Here is an 18,449-nt window from a genome sequence, read left to right as displayed (position 1 = left end):
AGGCATCCTTTCTTTATCCCCAAGATAAAGAAATCCATATATACTTGTTTCAGTCCCATTTCCCACTAAATAGAAAATGTAGACATACATGTGTGTGTGTGAAACTAGTGACATTTCCCAAAGTCCAGAAGGAGGGGAGATCATTTCTCCTGTTCAAACAACAGGAAGCACTGCTGCTTCAGTGAGGAAGCTGGAAAATGAACCTCATCACCAATTAACAGTGAGTAAAGCCAAACATGTTTGCTTTAGTAATTATAAGTTGCAGCCATTGCAGATGGGAATTTTTTAGGACCATATAAAAAAAATGTTTGAAGTTGCAGGGAAAAGTGTGAATTTCATTTCCATGTTTTCCAGTGTTTGATGCCAGGTGAGAGTTTTGCTGTGTTGTTTGAAAGTGTCAAACCAGACAGATTAGACAGAGGTTTTACTACAATGTGATAGAAGATCATGTTCTTACGAACCACACTCACAGATTTGCTACAAGACCTGGAGCAGAAGGCTGGAAAAGCTGCTGACTAAAGGCCTAGACAATAAAGAGACAAATACACAGCACTTCAGCCATCTTAAGTTAATCAGGTGATGTGCCCTGGAACACACTGGGTTCTTCCAGCACAGGAAACAGCAGCTTCTTGTTTTCGTGTCAGTCCTCTCAAGAAAAAGGTCATTCCCGTCCAAGGGAAGGAAATAAAGTCAAGGGCTGGACCAGCCAGAAGTGCTTCCTGCATTGAAGGTGCCAAAACAAAACACGTGAATTGTTGACAACAATTAAAAATACAATGATGGAACACCTGAAAGTTAAATCAGCATTTTTCTCCTATTGTTTTAGGTCCAAACTTTGAAAGGACTGAATCCAGAGGACTCACTGTCAAATCCCAGAGCCAGAAGGAAAATGTCTCTAATTCCATTGTCCTGACAGAAAACAATCAGCTTGCCAGCATGCAATTTCTTCAAGTGCAGGAAATTCAGGAACTAAACCCAAACCAGGAAGGGACACTCTCACTGCCAGCAGAAGAAATAAATCTCAGCACCAGCAGGGAAGAAAGTATTTCATGAACACATGGGGCTGCCCTGATCTCTGAACAGCCACTTTCTTCTCAGCCTGTTCTCAGTCAGAAGTTACTTTGTCCTGCCTTTTGAAATGTTTGCCACTTGGGAAAGTTTCCAGAGGTGCAGTCTGTTAAAATACCTGAATTCTGTCCATGGGTCAAACCTGTTCAGGACAAGGAAAAGCCTGAACCAGCAGCCTACACTAAAGCAGAATCACCCCTAAGAGGGGAGTAGGGCTGTCACTCCTACGAGGATCTTACACATCTGACTGCTCCATAATTTGAAATACTCTGAATAGGAATTGAATTTCTAGATATTGATGACATACTCCCCTCTGGAAACACTGGAATGCTGCAGAGCATGACAGGAGCACTGCAGCCTGCTGCTGGCCCTCTGGGAATGCTTCATTCAGGACTGCAGCTGAGCACAGGGCAGATGAACCTTCACTCAAGGAGCTTCTGCCCATTCACCTCCTCTGAATCACATACACAAGATTTGCAAGGGACAACAGAAATATTTTATATCCTCCAACTAACAGAAAATGGTGGGATCATTACTAAGCACAGGAACTGCAACAGGAAGAAAAGGGACAAAATATCACCCATATTAAAACCAAAAAGTATTTTGTTATATAAAATATATTTCAAAATAATATACGCTTAAAGAGGGCTGCAATTTTATATGATACTTTGGAAACTAATCATCATAATGCAGCTAAATTTCTAGTTGATGGTGTGACACCAGAGATCTAAAAACCACAGCAGGAGTGGCTGGTAAGCCTGAGGAAGAAGGCAAAGGAATCCTGTCCCAAGAGTCTGTGGCAGAGGTGAGAAACCTGTCAGAGAGCTGAAACTGCAAAATTTTCATTCCACTGCACAAACAAGATAATTAAAGATCACATTTTGCACACACTGATGAGAGTTTTGAAATGGAGAAACTTTCTGCCACCTCCAGAGATCAAGGACTGACATTGTAACGTTGTTTTTATTTACAAAATCTCTACCAATTTGAAAGCTTTCAAAGGGAAGCTGTCAAGGAGCAATGGGTGCTACTTGCCAGTAGGCACTGAATCCCCCCAGGCCTCTGCAGGCAGGAGATCGTGGCCATTAAAACAGAAGGCAAAAATTGATTGAAATTAACTTTATTCCAAAATATGTATAATTTACAGGACTAAATAAGTGCTTCATTTGTGAACAAAATGTTTCAATACTTGTAGATAATTTACTAGTAGCTTTGTGTAACACTTCAGTTTCCAACAGAGGGAAATATGAAACAGTATTTTGGCACAAGGTTTTCTCTGCATGCAATAATATACTTCAAAGTTTCACAGTTACTAGGACAACATTCCTTCTTTGGGATTGTCACAGGTAAAATAGGTCTAAGAAATGAGTGCTTGATTTTGTCTGCTCACTTCAAGTTTACTGGCTTAAATAGCAAGAATTGAACATGAACATCCTTTGGAAACTAAATTTGTCCACTAAATAAAAAAAATCCCACCAGTGATGAAAAGAAAAATATTTTAAGGACATGGCTCAGCCTTGCTGAGATAACTCACACATGCTTTGAGAAAGACTCACCCATGAGATTTATTACTCATCCATTCCAAATATTTACAAGTTTCAGTGAGACAGTAATCAGATGTTGAATTCTTTAAGCTGTAAAATTATGGCTCTCTTTCATATCTACCTTGATCACAGATGCACCTGCAGATATCTGTAGATAAAGTCCTGTCAGTCTAGCTCTGCATGCTCAAAGGTGCTGGAAGGATGCACGTGAAGCCCTGGATGGTGTGAAATGCACAGTTTGCATCACCACAAGTCATCTATTATATTCACTGCTAGTTGCTGAAGGTACTGGAAAACCAGCACATAAAAAGGGATCACAAACAAAGGGACTTCTGTTATTTAACTCAGCAGTTCCTTCAGGAGCTTGCACTGTTCGAGCTGTCTGATCATATTTTGGGTGAAGTGGATGAGTCACACACACAAACACAAACATTCCCTCAACCAAATTCAACCCCCCCAGAGCTGAGTGCTGGGTTCTGTTCATTGCACAGCAATGGCATTTTAAACATGTTCTAAGCAGCAAGTCCTTCTAGCACACATTTAAATTCACATCAGCTCTTAAAAAACAACAACAAAAGAAAGAGAGGATGCATGTTTGCACCATGCACTGCAGTTTGCTACCACTGAATGTTCTCATAGTGTTCACAGTCATTACTGGCAGCCCATTCTGCCCCCACACATCGTAGCAGCACCTTAACCAAACAGGAATGAAAAAGCTTGCAAGGCTCAGAATGTTACCAACATTTTGGTGTGAATGTATTTGGAACAATAAATTGTACATTAACATAATGTTTAAAAAACCAGGACATGTCAGAAATATATTAAAGCAAAGGAAGCTGTACAACCTTAACAATAAAGGCAAGTACTTTTGGTTCACCTCTGAGCTGTCATTTCAAGAACATGTTCTTTTGCAAGTTGAGCACCCTATGTTGATCCAGTATCAGTTCTACTGACTTATCCTATACTTGAAAGCATATTTAAAAAAAACCCCAAACCTAACCCCTTAAGACCCCAATCCTGCCAACACTGGTATTTCTCTTAAAAAAATCCATTCAGACCTAAGCCCATGAGCGTGTGTTAGCAGCATAAGGGTTTGAAACAGTGGCAAGCAGCCATCAATCTTTGTTCTGTTGCCCCTACACAATCAAGGTCCATATGACAAACAGGGAAATTCAGCCTCTTGTTTTCAACAGAAAAAACAACTGTGTATGAGCCTTGGAATAAAAATTTGTAAGGAGTTCGTTGCATACATTGAGTTACAGACACTGATTGAATTGTTCAAAACTAGACCAGGTCTCACAAGGCTTGTTTTCCAGCTGTTTAATTTACAGCTGCAAGTATATATACATTTTTTATGCTTTTCTATCCTTTGGAAGTTACAATTTTCTAGACATAAGCAGCTTTGCATAGCTAAGAATGTGTAGCTTTAGCAAACTCTGACTTTAAAACTAACAGTTTCTCTAGGCTGACACAGAGTTGGGGGAGGACACCCTCCCTACACACAGCAGGAAGTATTTACAAGTGTATTAGCAGGAACAGATGCAAATAAAGCCAAAGTAGAAGAAACATCTACTGTCATACAACCTTTCAGCATTGTGACAAACAAATATGGAAGGCAACAAGAGAGACTTTTCATTTTCCAGCTTGTTCGTGGTTCTGTTCTCACAGAATGCAAGTCCCAAATTTGCTGTTGCCTTTGTGTGAATCTCGATATACTAAAGAAAAGCTCAAATCAAACCACAAAACTACTAAATGGCATTACACAGGTGACCAGGTCAAGATCCAGCAATCACAGCATGATGGAATTAAGCAGGAAATGCAAAGAGTAAGCACAAGTAACATGAGTGTCACTTCCAGATAAACAACTGTGCCAAAGGGCCATGGAGAGGGGACCTGATGTTACTTTCTGCAGCAGCTCTAAAGGCAGGACACAGGAGAGAATAAGTAAAGGAGTAAGTCAGTGCTGACCAATACTTACAATAGACAATGCCTTGAAAACCAAATCAGAGACAAACTGCAGGAAAAGGGAGATAAGTATCATTTTAGTTCTACCATAGTTCTGACTGAAGTTTGTTTTTAGAATAATGGTGAAAATAGAAAATTAGCCTTTTTCAAGAACTTGTTTAAAGGCAAAGAAATTGTAATATTCAGCAATTCAGTATTTCAGATCAGATTTCATGACCTTTACTGGGGGATTCACCAAACTATGAAGTCTGGTTGGTCCCCACATTTTCACAAAAATACTTAATAAATCCAAACTGAGTGACTGAGGCCAACAACACAGGATCCAGACCTGTTTCTCACTTTTATGAATAATATATGGAAACCAAATTTGTGAAGAAAAATGTTAGTTTTGACCAGAATGAGCCACTTCTCTAAGACAGTGCAGATATATTTAATTATTTCCTAGTACTGCACTTTCAATAAGTGACTTCATGTTGTAGCACAGAGTTCACCTACCTGAAGTTCAGACTATTTAAACCCCATAGGATGTGTGAAACCAGCCACTGTGATTTGCATGCTCTAATACAACACAAAGCTCGTATTAATTACAAAGTACAGTAACTGGGTAATGAATACATTGTAAGGTTGTGTCCACACAAACCTTTGGGTTTTTTTTCTGGAAGTTCCTGATGTTAAGAACGTGGCAATTATCTCTCTAATTTGTAAATTAGTTTCAAATTACTTTAAATGCCAGCTGGTCTCTCAGATGGCTACAACTCAAACCTTTCTGGAATTCTGTTCTACAGCACCTAAGATTCCTTCTCTTGCAGAAAAGAGACTGATTTTAGATTCAGAGGTAAAGAGGTCTCTAATTTCTGCCAGTTGAGGAAAATATCCCTTTTCCCAACCAGATTTACAGTAACAGCTTCTGTTTCATGCATTTCTGTGGAAAACATAAATGAAGAAGGATGAAGAAGTGTTCTCTGGTATTCCAGCCAGGGGGAGAAACAGGAAGGAAAAACACTTCAAAATGTAAATATGCAACATGGCTAGAAAAATATTGCAATAGAATAAACCTAATTTTGTTATTTGTCTTATTTCCCAATTTAAAAGTAGGTAGGTAAATATGAATCAATCTTCAGAAGAAACAAAATTACAAGTAATGCCTTTCTTTTTTAAACATATTCCACCTTTCAGATCAGAACTCCAGACACTGAAACCTGGGGGGACCTTCCCCACAGCAGAATTACTGCACTCCTGGGGAACTGCAAGATTCCTTTCTGCAGTTTCTTCAGCCACAGACTGAAAGTGCTGAAAATGCTGAAAAATTAAACAGGCAACACAATTGGGATTTCAGGAGCAAAATGTGAGTTTCAGGGTTAATCTGACACCATATTAACATGTTAACTGTGGCAATTTAAAGAGTGTTAGGAAGAGACAAAAAAAAAGAAGAAAAGAAGAAAGGTATTGCTCATTTCCAACAAAAACAAGCTGACTGCAATGGATGAGTAACAACTCCCACAGCCTTGAGCTGAGAGTGCAGCACAAAGCACAGGGAGGCCTCAACTAAGGCTTGGACACACATTTATTTGCTGATGGGCTGCACAGTAAATACACAGCCAATACCTCTCTCTGACAACGGAGGAGCAAAGTCTGTTACAGGCCCAGGAATTTGACACTAAGAGGTTTCTCTTTCTCTTAAGGTTGCAGAAACTAAAACCTGTCCAGGATAAAACCAGAGACTGACATTTCTCAGCTATTATAGTAAGAGACAGAAATTACTTAAGGCCAAATTCCAACATACATTCACAACTGGCTTCACATATTCTCATGTACATGAAAAATACTGCAAACAGTGGCATGAGGGGCAACATAAACATTAAAAAAGAGGTTCCAAGAGGTCATATGTTTCTTCTCTGAAAAATCAGGTTGTGTGAATTTGACTATACTCAGCAAAACTCTAATAGCTGCAGATCAACATCTGTTCTGAAAGGGCTTCTGTGAGCTGATCTCCCAGCTCTGCTTGTACAGATTCCAAATGTTTTTGGAGGCAGGAAGTCCAAAAACAGGAGTCGAGGTGAATGAGTGTTTTAAGGAATTTAATTTCCCATTTAAAAAATTTTTGTTAAGGTAGTAAGAGTGTAAACCACTGTAACATTTCTCAAGTTGTTTCTCAATAAAGCTAGGAGAACTTCAGCAAACCAAATTATTCCAGTCTCTGAGGCACACACGTTGTAACATTTGTATCTTACAGACAGAAATAATTTAAGCAAATTCCCCCCTGAACACTCTAAAAAGTGTTAGTCCCATTTATTACATTAGCTAAAAGGACAACATACTAATTTTCCTTAGAATTATGAACTCCAAGTTCTTTTTCTACCCTTCAAAAGGCATCAGTGCCACTCAGGGAGAGAAAAAGAAAAGTAATACTTTCTAGATTATTTTTAATAATAAATATGTTCAACAATTCAAGAATCTGTATGTGTCTAGTGTGTTGGACAGGTATTTGGAAAATGCCAGCTTATGCAGGAGAAAGAGCTGTGAAGGCATAAAGCAAAAGAAGACAATAGGGCTGATTATGTTCATGCCGGATTTAAAATACAAGCTACTAAAAAAAGTAAACAGAAGTAGCTTACACTAATGGAATCCTCCCCCGTGAGTTCAGGGAAGCATCTCAACTGAACAGGTCAGGGTTTTGGTCCAGCACATTGGAACCCTGTATGTAAGCCAGGAATAGAGAGATACAGAGAACATCTTTAAGAGTTCTTCCATTTACATGAAAGCAGTGACAGCTTTGTAAAGAAGCTTGAGGAAAAAAACATAGGCACCACATAAGTTTTTAAGGTTCAAACGTACATCAACATGTTACAGCCCCCCCTTTCCCCCCATTTATACACACACAGTTTATGTAAAGTTACATATTCAATAAAGTACCTTCAGATAGTCTCTTAGGTCAACTGCTCATGACAACTACATTCAATAATGCAAAGTGGATCACTTGGTAAAGCCATACTTCCCACCCCAATAACTTAAATTCAAAGCACAGAAAACAGTTGTATTACGTAGCACTCAGTGGTTGGCCTTGTCAGAGCTCTGGAACAAGGAGCACAGCTCTCCACAGGTCTGTGTTTCTACTGAACTGAACTGGGACTCCATTGTATTCCAGGCTAAGTCAGCCAGAAGAAAGTCATCCATTGCTGTCTGTGTCTCATTGCTGGTGAGGAATAAACTCCCCAGATTCTCAAAGCAGCTGTCCATAGTCTGGGTCTCAGCACTGCTGAGCTGGACTTTGCTTTCAATGTTCTGAGTAGGTGTGTGTTTAGTAGCCATATAGACTTCTGTCTGGGTTTCTGTATCAGATGAGTCAGTACTCATGGAGAAACTGGACTGCTTCAGAATACTTCCTAAAGGCAGATGGGTAGTACTGTCCAAAAAGAAATTCAGGTCTGTCTGTGTCTGTGTATCAAACATCTCCAGACCTAAGAAGTTAGAATTTCCCCGGCAGTTGTATGATTGAGTGGCACTGTCTGAAAATAAGAAATCAGTCTGAGTTTCAATGTCCAGTGACTCCAAAACTGGCTCAGAGTTTAGGGTACCAAGCTCACTCTCTTCAGTCTGAGTTTGGATATTGGATGCTGAAAAGAACTCTTCAATGTCAAAGTCTATCCCTGCACTCTGTGATGGGCCAGATGGCAGATGTGTGTCAGCATTAGAACTTGTCTCAGACAAAAGGCCACGATTATCCAGTGTCTGGCCAGACATATTTCCTGAAAAGATGTTTTCCAGATCACTTAGCAGGTCCATTGTCTGGGTTTGATTATCAGTTGTATTTTGAGGTGGAAGTATATTAGTCTGTGTATTGAAGCTGATCAGGGATTCAGACTTCACCGTGTCCTGATTCAGGCTCTTGCAATTACTTCTTTGCAGCAAGGTTTGATCTATGTTTGCAGGAATTAAATTGTTCTCTGGAAGTTCAATGGGTGTGGAAACATTATATGATGAGGGAACATTGTCAAAGATGTCACTGCACATCACAGCCTGGTCCATCTGAACTCTCCCATCAATACACTCCTGTGTCCTACTGGTTTGAGTCTCTCTAGAAATGCCACACGTTGGAAAACACCCCTGACTGAAAGCATCAGTCTGAGCAGCTATGGATGAAGTGAGTTTGGAGGGAGGCAGCAGAGTCTGTGTCTGCACACTGATGGGTAAGGACACCTGGGAACTGAAGGACAGATCTGTCTGAGAGCACGAGGACACACACGAATTGGGAGTCCAGGCTGCAGCTGGTACAAAGTTCTGTGAAATGTAAGATAAGTCAGTCTGGATATTTATTGAAGAAATTTTGTTCTTGTGACAAACACTTCCCAGCTCTTGCCCTGTGTTACTCGATGGAACCTTATCCAGCTCCACTTGTACACCAGTACTTACTGGCTCACGATCAGCAGCATTTGTCACTTTTGAAACAGGCATACTATCTTTAAAGACAAGGGTTTCTGCCTCCAGGGCTGGAATCAGAATTCCTATAGATTGAGGCAGTAAATGAACAGTACTTACAACTGAACCTTGATTATCAACAGCCACTACAGCAGGTTTGACAGAAGGGTCTGTTGCAGACACATACACAGGCAGGTGAGCAACCTGCATCACTGGGAGCTTAACCAGAGCCACCTTGGGCTTGGGCAAAAGCATCTTCGGGGCACATTTGGGCTGCATTTGGTTTGTGAAGTTAGAGCTGCAGGAGCCTTCAAGAGAGGCCACGACTTTCACTTCAGAGGACTCCAGTTCCTGAGTGGCAGGAGCATTACTGTGAGTATTGATGAACGCTTCGTTTGCTTTCTCTGCCAACTGCTGATTATGTGCGGAGGATTCCATTTTCCTTTTCTTACTAGGAGGATCCCTGTGAACATGAGATCAATAATTTATACTTCTTTCAAGCACAGAACATCTGCCTTCCATTCTTTGAGTCACTGCATTAAAAACACTAACTGAAGTCATAGATGAGGTTGGATATGACAACTAATCCTGATTAAAACACAGACACTCCATGAAGCTCAGTTTTTTTAAATGTCATTCCTCACTCAGAAAGGTGGTCACATCTTTTACGGAGACCTATTTCTAAATGGAGGTGGAGGTTTAGATGGTTTCTTCCCCCCTTGCACTCTGATTTGGAGATGTTTAATGTGTTACTTCGATGCTAACTCAGACTGAGCATTGAAGGGACAGCACTCTTAAAATCAGTGTACAGGTAAAGGTGTCTCATGGAAGCTGGAGACACAAATAGCACTTCTTCACACAAAGCTTAATTTTGCAGAGGCTGAACCTCCAAGACAGACAGTCCAGGCCCAGAAAGCAAACTGCCCTTTATGAAATACATGCACATGATAAAACAACTGTAAATCTAAATACACAGAGACAGGCAGTAAAAAAAGAATCCTTTAACAACTGCAAAGACAACTAGACTATGAAAGAAAGTAACCTGAACTGCATTCCACACCTCAGTTACCAGCTACAGACACTTCCAAATCATCTCTACTCTCACACAACTGTAAAAGCAGAGGCAACAAGAACCACCAGCATTTATGCCAGGCAGTGCAGTGTCATCAGTGCTTTTTGTTTGATAGGTAGGACAACCTGATCTTACTGATTAGACAAATCTCCACTGCGTTCAACAAAACAGAAACTCCTAAAAGCATCAGAACAAAGAAACTGCAAACTGCTTTAAAGCTAAAACAATGTGAGCCTATTTCCAATTTAACCAACAGAAAGGAGACAAAAAGGCAGTACATGGAGACACAGGACTTGGTGATGAATGTTGTCATTACGTCACTGCTTCACTTTTACCTGTGTTCTGCAGGAATTTCATGGCCAGTTCTGTAAATGTGAGACAGCAGTGCTGTTCTGCTGGCATAAGGGCACCCACAAGTACACTGGAAAGTCTTGCCACAGACCTCTATATGCCGTTTCAAATACCATTCTGTGCCATAGGAGTTACTACATTTATCACATTTGTGCTTCTTTTCGGCATGCATTTTCATAAAGTGCTAGAATACACAAGGGGAAGTAAACATTAGCTACAGTGAAGAGAAAAAAAAGGAAATCATGCTTAGGGGAGACATAAATATTTGCAATTTTTTAGTTGTTAAGTAGCACTGAAGAGTAGCTTCAATTTTTTTAAAAAATGTCTTACTAATAATAAGTTACAAGTTTAAAGAAAACAACATAAAGAGTTGAAAGTTTGCAAATCTTCTTGTGCTATGTGCATGCTAAACCACAGACAAATACTTATCTACCCTAATGCCATTGAAGGTTTCCTGTGGAAATAGATTAATAAATCTATAGATCAATCTTGCTACAGAGCACAGTAAGTCTGTGTTGCAACATGTGCACACTCTGGAAGATCTACAACTGAGCAAATAATCTCAAGTCATACATGTCAACACCAGAGCAAACACCAGGATTTTTTCCTTTTCGTTTATGGCTCCAGGTGCCAGCCACTTAAATCCTACAGTCTCCCCAGTTCGTCACTGGGAACCAACAGCAGTGCAGAGCTCTCTCTGCTCACTCATTCAGAAAACAGGTCTTACATGTTTTCTTAAACAGTAACTACTAAACAAGTGCATTTTGATATGAAAGCAGAGAGAAATTCTTAATTCTTGACCACTTGAAAAGTAGTTAAAATCAACAGCCACATTTTAAGCCTTTATTGGTTGCTACTGTGAACTTTTCCCCCCTTCTCTTTGATCTTTTTCCATCTATTTAATTTCTGGAGAGGGCTGTCTTCTAGTTCAGCAACACAGTGGGGCATCTGCCTGATGAAAAGGTTCAAGTCCTCTCACAGCCACATGCAAACATGCAAATTCATTAATCATATGCACCTCTGGATTTTCTGCATACAGTCCCCTAAGTTCTGGATATATGCTGAGGGGCTGTGATGATATCTGAATGCAAAGTGGAACAGAGACAGTCAGGACTAAATAAATCAGTGTGAAAATACTTCAGGAAACAGGAATACCTGTTTTACAAGAGAAAATTGGGAAAATGGTCTGTTTGGTCCTCTAGGGCAGCCTTCAATAGGACAGCAGTAGAATTTCTGTGAAGTTTTCAAACCCTTCCTTATTGGTGCATTAAGTTTTCCATCCTGAAAAACAATCAGTTGAGAAGTTGACAATTCGATGGGTTTCCACATTAAAGACAATATTCAGAATACACATCCACTGTGGCTCACTGACTTTACACACCTCAGTGAGCTGAAGGCACTTTCCCAAGTTGCTTGCAAGTTCAAATGGAGCTTTTCCCCTTTGTGGATGCCACTTTGCAAATATCCCATCAAAATTACCAACAAGCTCTATGGAGTAGTGCTACTGTCCTATTTACTTTTGCCAATTAAAACCAAGGTTTGTATTTTTTGATCCAAACAAAGCTTTCCATACAGATACTACTCTAGACTGCTGATTCCACGTGGTTTTACTTGTTGGTACCACAGTACTCGAAGCTCCATCAAGAACAGTCACTGTGGAACAAAACACTTCTGTGATGCCTGGAATCCTGTTGACACTGTTTAGAGTTTACTTGTAATAAAATGAAAAATGCCAAGGATGCTCTGCCATTTAATTGAGATCATAAACCAACTCTCATGTCCATGAAAAAACTGTATCCAAATTCTGAACCCTTAAACACCCACAGGACAGTCTCCCTGGGCTTTCCAGGTGATCTGTCTCACTGTCCTCAGATGCACATAACAGAAAAAAGCAACATAACTTGCTCACAGGACCTCAAAAATCCATATAAACAGGACACATTAGTGGGATTGTCCAGACTGTTCAACCACACAGAACCCTCTCCTACGGAGGGCACAGCCATGGGAAGCAGACAAGATGTACAGCTCTGCACATATCCTGTCTGAGAGTCTCAGTGGAACCATCAGGCATCTGTGTCTAGACAGAAAATTAAAAATGAACTATTAAAAATCTGATGTTTAGTGTCTCCTTACATCCTGAGACAGAACAGGAGGCCAACCAAGTCCCCAGAGGCAGTTACAGTAGTCCATGATGGCATCCCCAAGATGATTATTCAGGGAAGAATTTACCAGACCATGCCCTGTCTGAACTCTGCCCCTGGTTTTCCTCAGCAGGAGGACACTGGCAGTGAGCACAGTCAGTGGAAGGTTGATTTGACAGCAGCTACTCCCCACCTACATCAGGCAGAGCTCCAGCTGAGTTGTGTTTACACAGGTTACAAACATAAAGAACCCTCAAAGCACAACAGTCCTCCCATGTGAAGCAAACAGAGTCTTTGGCTCAGTTGCCACACACAAAGGGCAGTGCTGCTCACACCCTTGTCACAGTCAGTCACAACCCAACACTGTTCTCAGGGGCTTTGGTTGCCATTTCATTTACACTCAGAAAGCTGAGAAGGGGGATATTTCCATAATTTTGTTTCCTCTCAGATCACCTCTCAAGCTGAGGCACTCTGTGTGAAATGCAATCCCTTCAAGCAATATTTCACGTGTATTTCCACACACCCAGCACTGCTACTCGCTGACACTGCTGCAAGCTCCCTTTTCCCCATGACAGAACACACTCAAAGCACCACCGTTTAGAGCCCCTCCACCAAAATGATCAGCTGCCATTTCATCAAGAAAATGTGGAGTAATTCTTTAGGAAGGGAGTTTCCCTCTAACCTTCTAAGCACTTTTATATACAGCAGTTTTCCCCACAGACAGCTCATTCATAAACAGGCCTGTTTTATCTCTGCTGAATAATCACTGTGATTATTGTTGTCCCTCCTACAGCCGCTGCCCCAAACAGGAACATGACTCAAACAGATCTAGTTGTTCCAGCCCCAATTACACTTTTTAACCCTGAGTTTACCCGCAAAGATGTTGACCAGATGTCAGTCTCCAAGTCTTCAGGAGAAAAAAAAGATTTGCCTTTAAGTCAAAGCTATGTTTGGCCTCTCCCACTGCAGATGAAAGCAAGATGCTAAGTGGCAAATGGAGTTGTTTATTCCTAAGTAAAAAGTTACTATGTGTGTTATCTTTAATGTCACAACCCAACAAAAGACAGGGCAATGTGGGAAACGTGTTCAGGCACTTAACAGGTAAACCACAGTCAGGTTATCTAAAACTACTGAAATATTAAGGTATAGAATACTACCAAGTGTTTAAAACACTTTATAAGCATCAGTAAGATTTTTTTTAACAGCTGGAACACAGACTTTGCTGGCACAGACCACAAAAGATTTGTTATGGTAAGTTTAGAGATACTCTGCACATATAAGAAACTCTGTATGGACAGTAATCTTGTTTTGACCTCTTCCAAATCCTCCTGGATTGATGGTTAATCTTGCATCTTCCCAACCCCCACCTGGCCTGTCATATTTCAGATATTCTCACAAGTCCCTTCCTTGCATATCTGATTTTATGTCCCATGTTTCTACAACATCCACTCCCCACAATTACCAGCAGACACTGGTTCAATGAACTTCTCCCAGTGCACACTTGCATTGTAAGGAATCCTGACATGGCTTGTGGCAACCCCAGGGAAAATGGCAAGTAACAGTCCTTGCTATGGACTCAGTCAAGGTGAACTCAGTGACATCCTGCCTTCCTGCCACAGCAAGGCTTCCTCCAAAGGATTAATTTAAAATGATGGTGCAGTAGACTGCAGCCAATTATTTAAAACACGTATTTTTGCAGCAGAAGCTCACACATTTCTTTACTGAGCAGCACACGGAGAGAAGTGCATCTATTCTTATTATAAAAACTATTGTGGCAGTGCAGCATTTGGGTAACCTACCCCAAGGGTACACTACCCCCTTCCAGTGCACCACTGACTACAGGCTCTCTGCTATCCCAGGAATGCAGAGAATCTTCTCCTTTACATGAACTCTCGCAGCTTCATTTTAAACCACACAGAAGTCTTCCCCTTCTCTCCATAAAATAAAACAGACAGAAGACCAAAGAATTAAAATGAAAAATTCAAGTCTAATATATTGTCATTTTATAACCACTACTCTCATTTCTTTATGACTTAACTAAGTTAAGGAACCAATACTGACACTTAATCATATCTTCTTCTGTTAGGCCAAACAAGCCAAATTCTTCTAATTTCCCTTTCTCAGACACACTTGTCATTCATCACCCTTAGTAGTTCTTTTCTACACCTCTTTTGGGTTCACTTTAATTTATTTGAATAAGATTCCTACCCTACAGCAGTGACAGAGAATACCCCTCTGACATATTTTAGGACTGCCCTTCTCACACCAGCATTACCCCAAGTGCTCATTCCTGCATGACAAACTGCTTTCCCAAGTGTTACCCATCAAAAGTTATTTCTGTTACAAACCAGGACTAATCAAATTGTTGTCACTTCACAAGTCTGTAACCACGTAGTGCTGCACTTGACTCTGTTTTTACAGGGTGATCTTTCCTCCATGGAAATCCCTCATGGTTTTTGGTATCCAAACATTCTACTGGTGCTATTGTTATTGATGAAAAGTAGCCAGGACAGCCTCCCTTCTCTTCAGCAGCACGACCTTCTCTCTCACCCAACAGCTCCTCAGCCAAGTTGCCTCTTCACTGATTTCATGTTTCACTAACAAATGCAATCGACTAAATTATTTTTCTCTGGGGAATCAGTTCTCTCTTAAAAGGAAATATCAATACTAAAATATTTAGCCTCCCTTAAGCCTCAACAACATTTTACTCTTAATTACAATGCCTTTGGAGCAAGTCAAGAAGTTCCAGACAATCTGCATCCATGTTTCAGTATTTATTCCAAGACATCACATGATCCAGCAATTAGGGATATCAAACAGGTTATAATTCCACAAGGCACCAGAGCTGGTTAACAGAAGCTGGGTGAGAAAGCAGCATCTCCTCCCCCATCACACCCTGGGTTAGACAATGTCCAGAGCATCAGCTCACGACCAAAATGCCTCTGACTGACCCGAAAGAAACACTTCCAACTCCTGCTGTACCTCCCCTCACACAAACAGGTGAGATCTAACACATAACCCACACTGAAGTTGTTGAAATGAAATTAAACCACCCCAGCGAGAGCAGGCAGCGAGTACACCCAACGCTGCTTCCTTTTGTTCATCACCAACGAGCAGGTGGAACCCACGCCTGACTCTGCAATCAACCATTTCACTAAACAAGGGTGTTTATTGTTTGCTGCTGAGGCTGCACTTTCACAACGCAGCTACAAATGCTGCAGTTGAAGTTTTCCAGGAATAGGATTTGTCCTCGCAGGATTGGCACTATGATTTTGGAAAAGCAGGGATCTCTTCCTAAAGGCCCACACTCACACGTGTGCCTGCTGAACTGGGGCTCTCCTCCCCAGCACATGCTGTGTTTTCTCAGGACCACTATGGAAATGAGGGCTCGTTTCCAAAATGGCATCCATCTGGGGCTTTTTTTTTGGCTCAGACATTGTTAAAAAACAAACAGAACCTCCACAAAGCAGCCCTGGGTGCTGGGATGAAGACGGATTGCAGGAAATGCTGTGTATTTGCACAGCACCTTACAAGTGGGGCCCTGAAGTCTTCCTGCAGAAAGGTAAGTGATAATCAAGGGAAACAACAGAAGCTGAGCCCTGAAGACCTTTTAACTGCCTGGGGCATGTTTACAACAATGAAAAAATTCGGTTATTTTCTGTAAGCAATTTTAGAGGAATCCTCAACGTGACTGGTCAGCCCGTGCACACAAACACCTGCAGGGGAAATTTAAACAAGAAACAAAGAGAAACATTTTGTTATTCCCGTTTGGAATCACAGACTGGTTTGGTTGGAAGGGACATTAAAGCTTATCCAGCCCCACCTCCTGCCACGGGCAGGGATACTTTCCACTATCCCAGGTTGCTCCAATCTCCGTCCAGCCTGGCGTTGGACACTTCCAGGGATGGAGCCTCCCCACCCTAATAGGAAAGATTTTATTCCTCATGTTTTATTTAAACCTCCTCTATTCAATCTGAACCCATTCCCCCTTGTCCTGTCACTCCATGCTCCTGTAAATAATCTTGACCCATCATCACTGTAAGTTCTCTTCAGGTACTGGAAGGCCCAATTATGTCACCCCAAACCCTTCTCTTTTCCAGGCTGCCCAATCCCAACTCCCTCAGATTTCCTCTCAGCAGAATCCCAGTTGTGCTCGGGGTGGGCAATCACCCGCCCCAGTCTCGCTGCGAGCCAAACCCAGCGCAGCCGTCCCCGGCCCCGGCCCGGCCGCAGGCCCCGGGCCGCCCCCGGCCCTGCCCCGCAGCCACGGCGAGGGGGCCCGCGCGGCCTCCCGGCGGTACCTGCAGCGGGTGCGCCTTGCTGAGGTGCATGTTGAGGGCCGGGCTGTTGGGCAGCACCTTCCCGCAGCCGGGCACGGTGCACAGGATGTTGGTCCGCACTTGGGACAGCTCAGTGACCGAGGGCCGCACCAGCTCGGCGGCGGGCGGCCCGTCCCGCCCGGGCACGGGGGGCCGCGCCAAGGCCCCGCCACGCCGCCCGGCCGCCGCCGCCGCCGCCGCCATGTTGTTGTCAGCTGCTCGGCCCCCCCGCGTCCCTTCCGGGCCCGGCGGCCAATCGGCGGCGCCGATGGTGAATATTCATGAGCACGTGGCGCGGCCCCGCCCCTCGCCCGCCAGCGCCCCGCGGCGGCGGCTGCGGGAGGTGCAGGGCGGCCCCGGCGCGCTCCCGAGCGCGGCCCCGCGGGCTGCGAGCACCGGGAGCCGCGTGGAAAAACACACGTGAATGGCACAGCCCCTGCGCACACCAGGGTGGGGCATCTCCGCTGCGGTTACTGGGGTGCTCCGGGAAAGGGAGGGGCAGGGACTGCTGACCAGGGATGGGATCTGTGGGAATGGCCTGGAGCTGTGACAGGGGAGATTGAGGTTGGGTATTAGCAAAAGGTTCTTCTCCCAGAGGGAGGTCGGGCACTGAACAGGCTCCCCAGGGCAGTGGGCACAGCACCAAGGCTGACAGAACCCAAGGACTCGTTTGGGCAGTGTGCTCAGGCACAGGGTGCGATCCTTGGGGGTGTCCTGTGCAGGGCCAGGAGCTGCTCTTCGAGCCTCGTGGGTCCCTTCCCACTCAGAACATTCTGATTCACCAATCATACAAACACTGTGGTTTTCCCCCTAAAACGTGTCAAGTTAAAGGACAATATATACACTGTTTATTGGGCAAGGGTTATGCCATATGCATGTCCATCCTGCAGGCCCTGTCCCCTCACCTGCATTGTGGTTCTGCTGCTTGTGATTATCACAGAATAGCTGGGGTTGGAAGGAACTTTTAGAGGTCATCCAGTCCAACCCCAAACTTCCAACTTACTGGAAGAGACCAGCTGGAGGGGGGAAGACCAGCCTGGTCTCCACATTCCCCCTTCTCCTCACCTGCACAGTGGGGACACCTGCTCAGCAAGGAGGGACCCAGGAGCTGGAGATGCATTTTCTGACAAATTAATAACTACACACCTGCTTGCCTGGAAGTGCTGCATGGTTCCTGTAATATCCCTGCTTGCAGGAAGTAAAGGATGAAACATATCTCTAAAAGTCAGAGATAGCAAAGTTTTGGTTGTTAAAAAGGGGATGCAGAGCCAGCCTTTCCCAGAAACAAGAAGCAAGCTCAGGCAGTAGGCCAGGTACTCACAGCATTCTAGAGCATTTGGGAACTTTTATGCTAAATCATTGTCATTTAAGGCATTTAAGTTATTTGGGAGAGAGCATTAGGAAGAACAAGTTGCAGAGTAAAATGCACAGTTAATGGATCTGGATCCTGGAAGGCTCTGTGAGGGTGAGTGAGACACATTAAAAGCTCTTAATGTCTATCACACAAAACCTGGAATTCTTTCAGAATCCTAATATTATTTTGTCAAATTAACATTTAAATCATATAGGTTGA

The 18,449-nt window shown here is 42.8% G+C and overlaps 1 protein-coding gene across 3 annotated transcripts; it reads right to left on the bottom strand.

Moving 5' to 3' along the window:
* Nucleotides 1-2,166: 2,166 nt before the first annotated feature.
* On the bottom strand, nucleotides 2,167-17,101 carry ATMIN (ATM interactor). 3 transcript variants are annotated; one of them, XM_071567851.1, is made up of 4 exons: nucleotides 16,859-17,101; nucleotides 11,572-11,697; nucleotides 10,401-10,600; nucleotides 2,167-9,456 (listed from the first exon to the last, which is right to left on the bottom strand). In XM_071567851.1, exons 1-4 carry the CDS (start codon nucleotides 17,078-17,080, stop codon nucleotides 7,626-7,628), a joined length of 2,379 nt encoding a protein of 792 aa, XP_071423952.1. In that variant the 5' UTR covers nucleotides 17,081-17,101; the 3' UTR covers nucleotides 2,167-7,625. The 3 variants fall into 3 exon arrangements, with proteins under 3 accessions (XP_071423952.1, XP_071423954.1, XP_071423953.1); XM_071567853.1 differs by having other exon boundaries at nucleotides 11,572-16,273; nucleotides 16,859-16,926; XM_071567852.1 differs by having other exon boundaries at nucleotides 11,572-16,477; nucleotides 16,859-16,888.
* Between the last annotated feature and the right edge of the window lie 1,348 nt (nucleotides 17,102-18,449).

The sequence above is a fragment of the Pithys albifrons genome, chromosome 12 (assembly GCF_047495875.1).
Source record: "Pithys albifrons albifrons isolate INPA30051 chromosome 12, PitAlb_v1, whole genome shotgun sequence".
Taxonomy (NCBI): Eukaryota; Metazoa; Chordata; class Aves; order Passeriformes; family Thamnophilidae; genus Pithys; species Pithys albifrons.
The sequence above is the reverse complement of the archived record's forward strand: the minus strand, read 5'-3'. Positions and strand labels throughout refer to the sequence as shown.

Bases quoted from the DNA above. Each gene is read 5' to 3' on its own strand.
- ATMIN (XM_071567851.1), bottom strand. From the start codon at position 17,080: ATGGCGGCGGCGGCGGCGGCGGCCGGGCGGCGTGGCGGGGCCTTGGCG. The intron at 10,601-11,571 runs GTATTCCTGTTT...TGTGTATTCTAG, and splicing joins AATTTTCTCTTGTAAAACAG to CACTTTATGAAAATGCATGC. The intron at 9,457-10,400 runs GTAAAAGTGAAG...TCATGTTCACAG, and splicing joins GAAATTCCTGCAGAACACAG to GGATCCTCCTAGTAAGAAAA.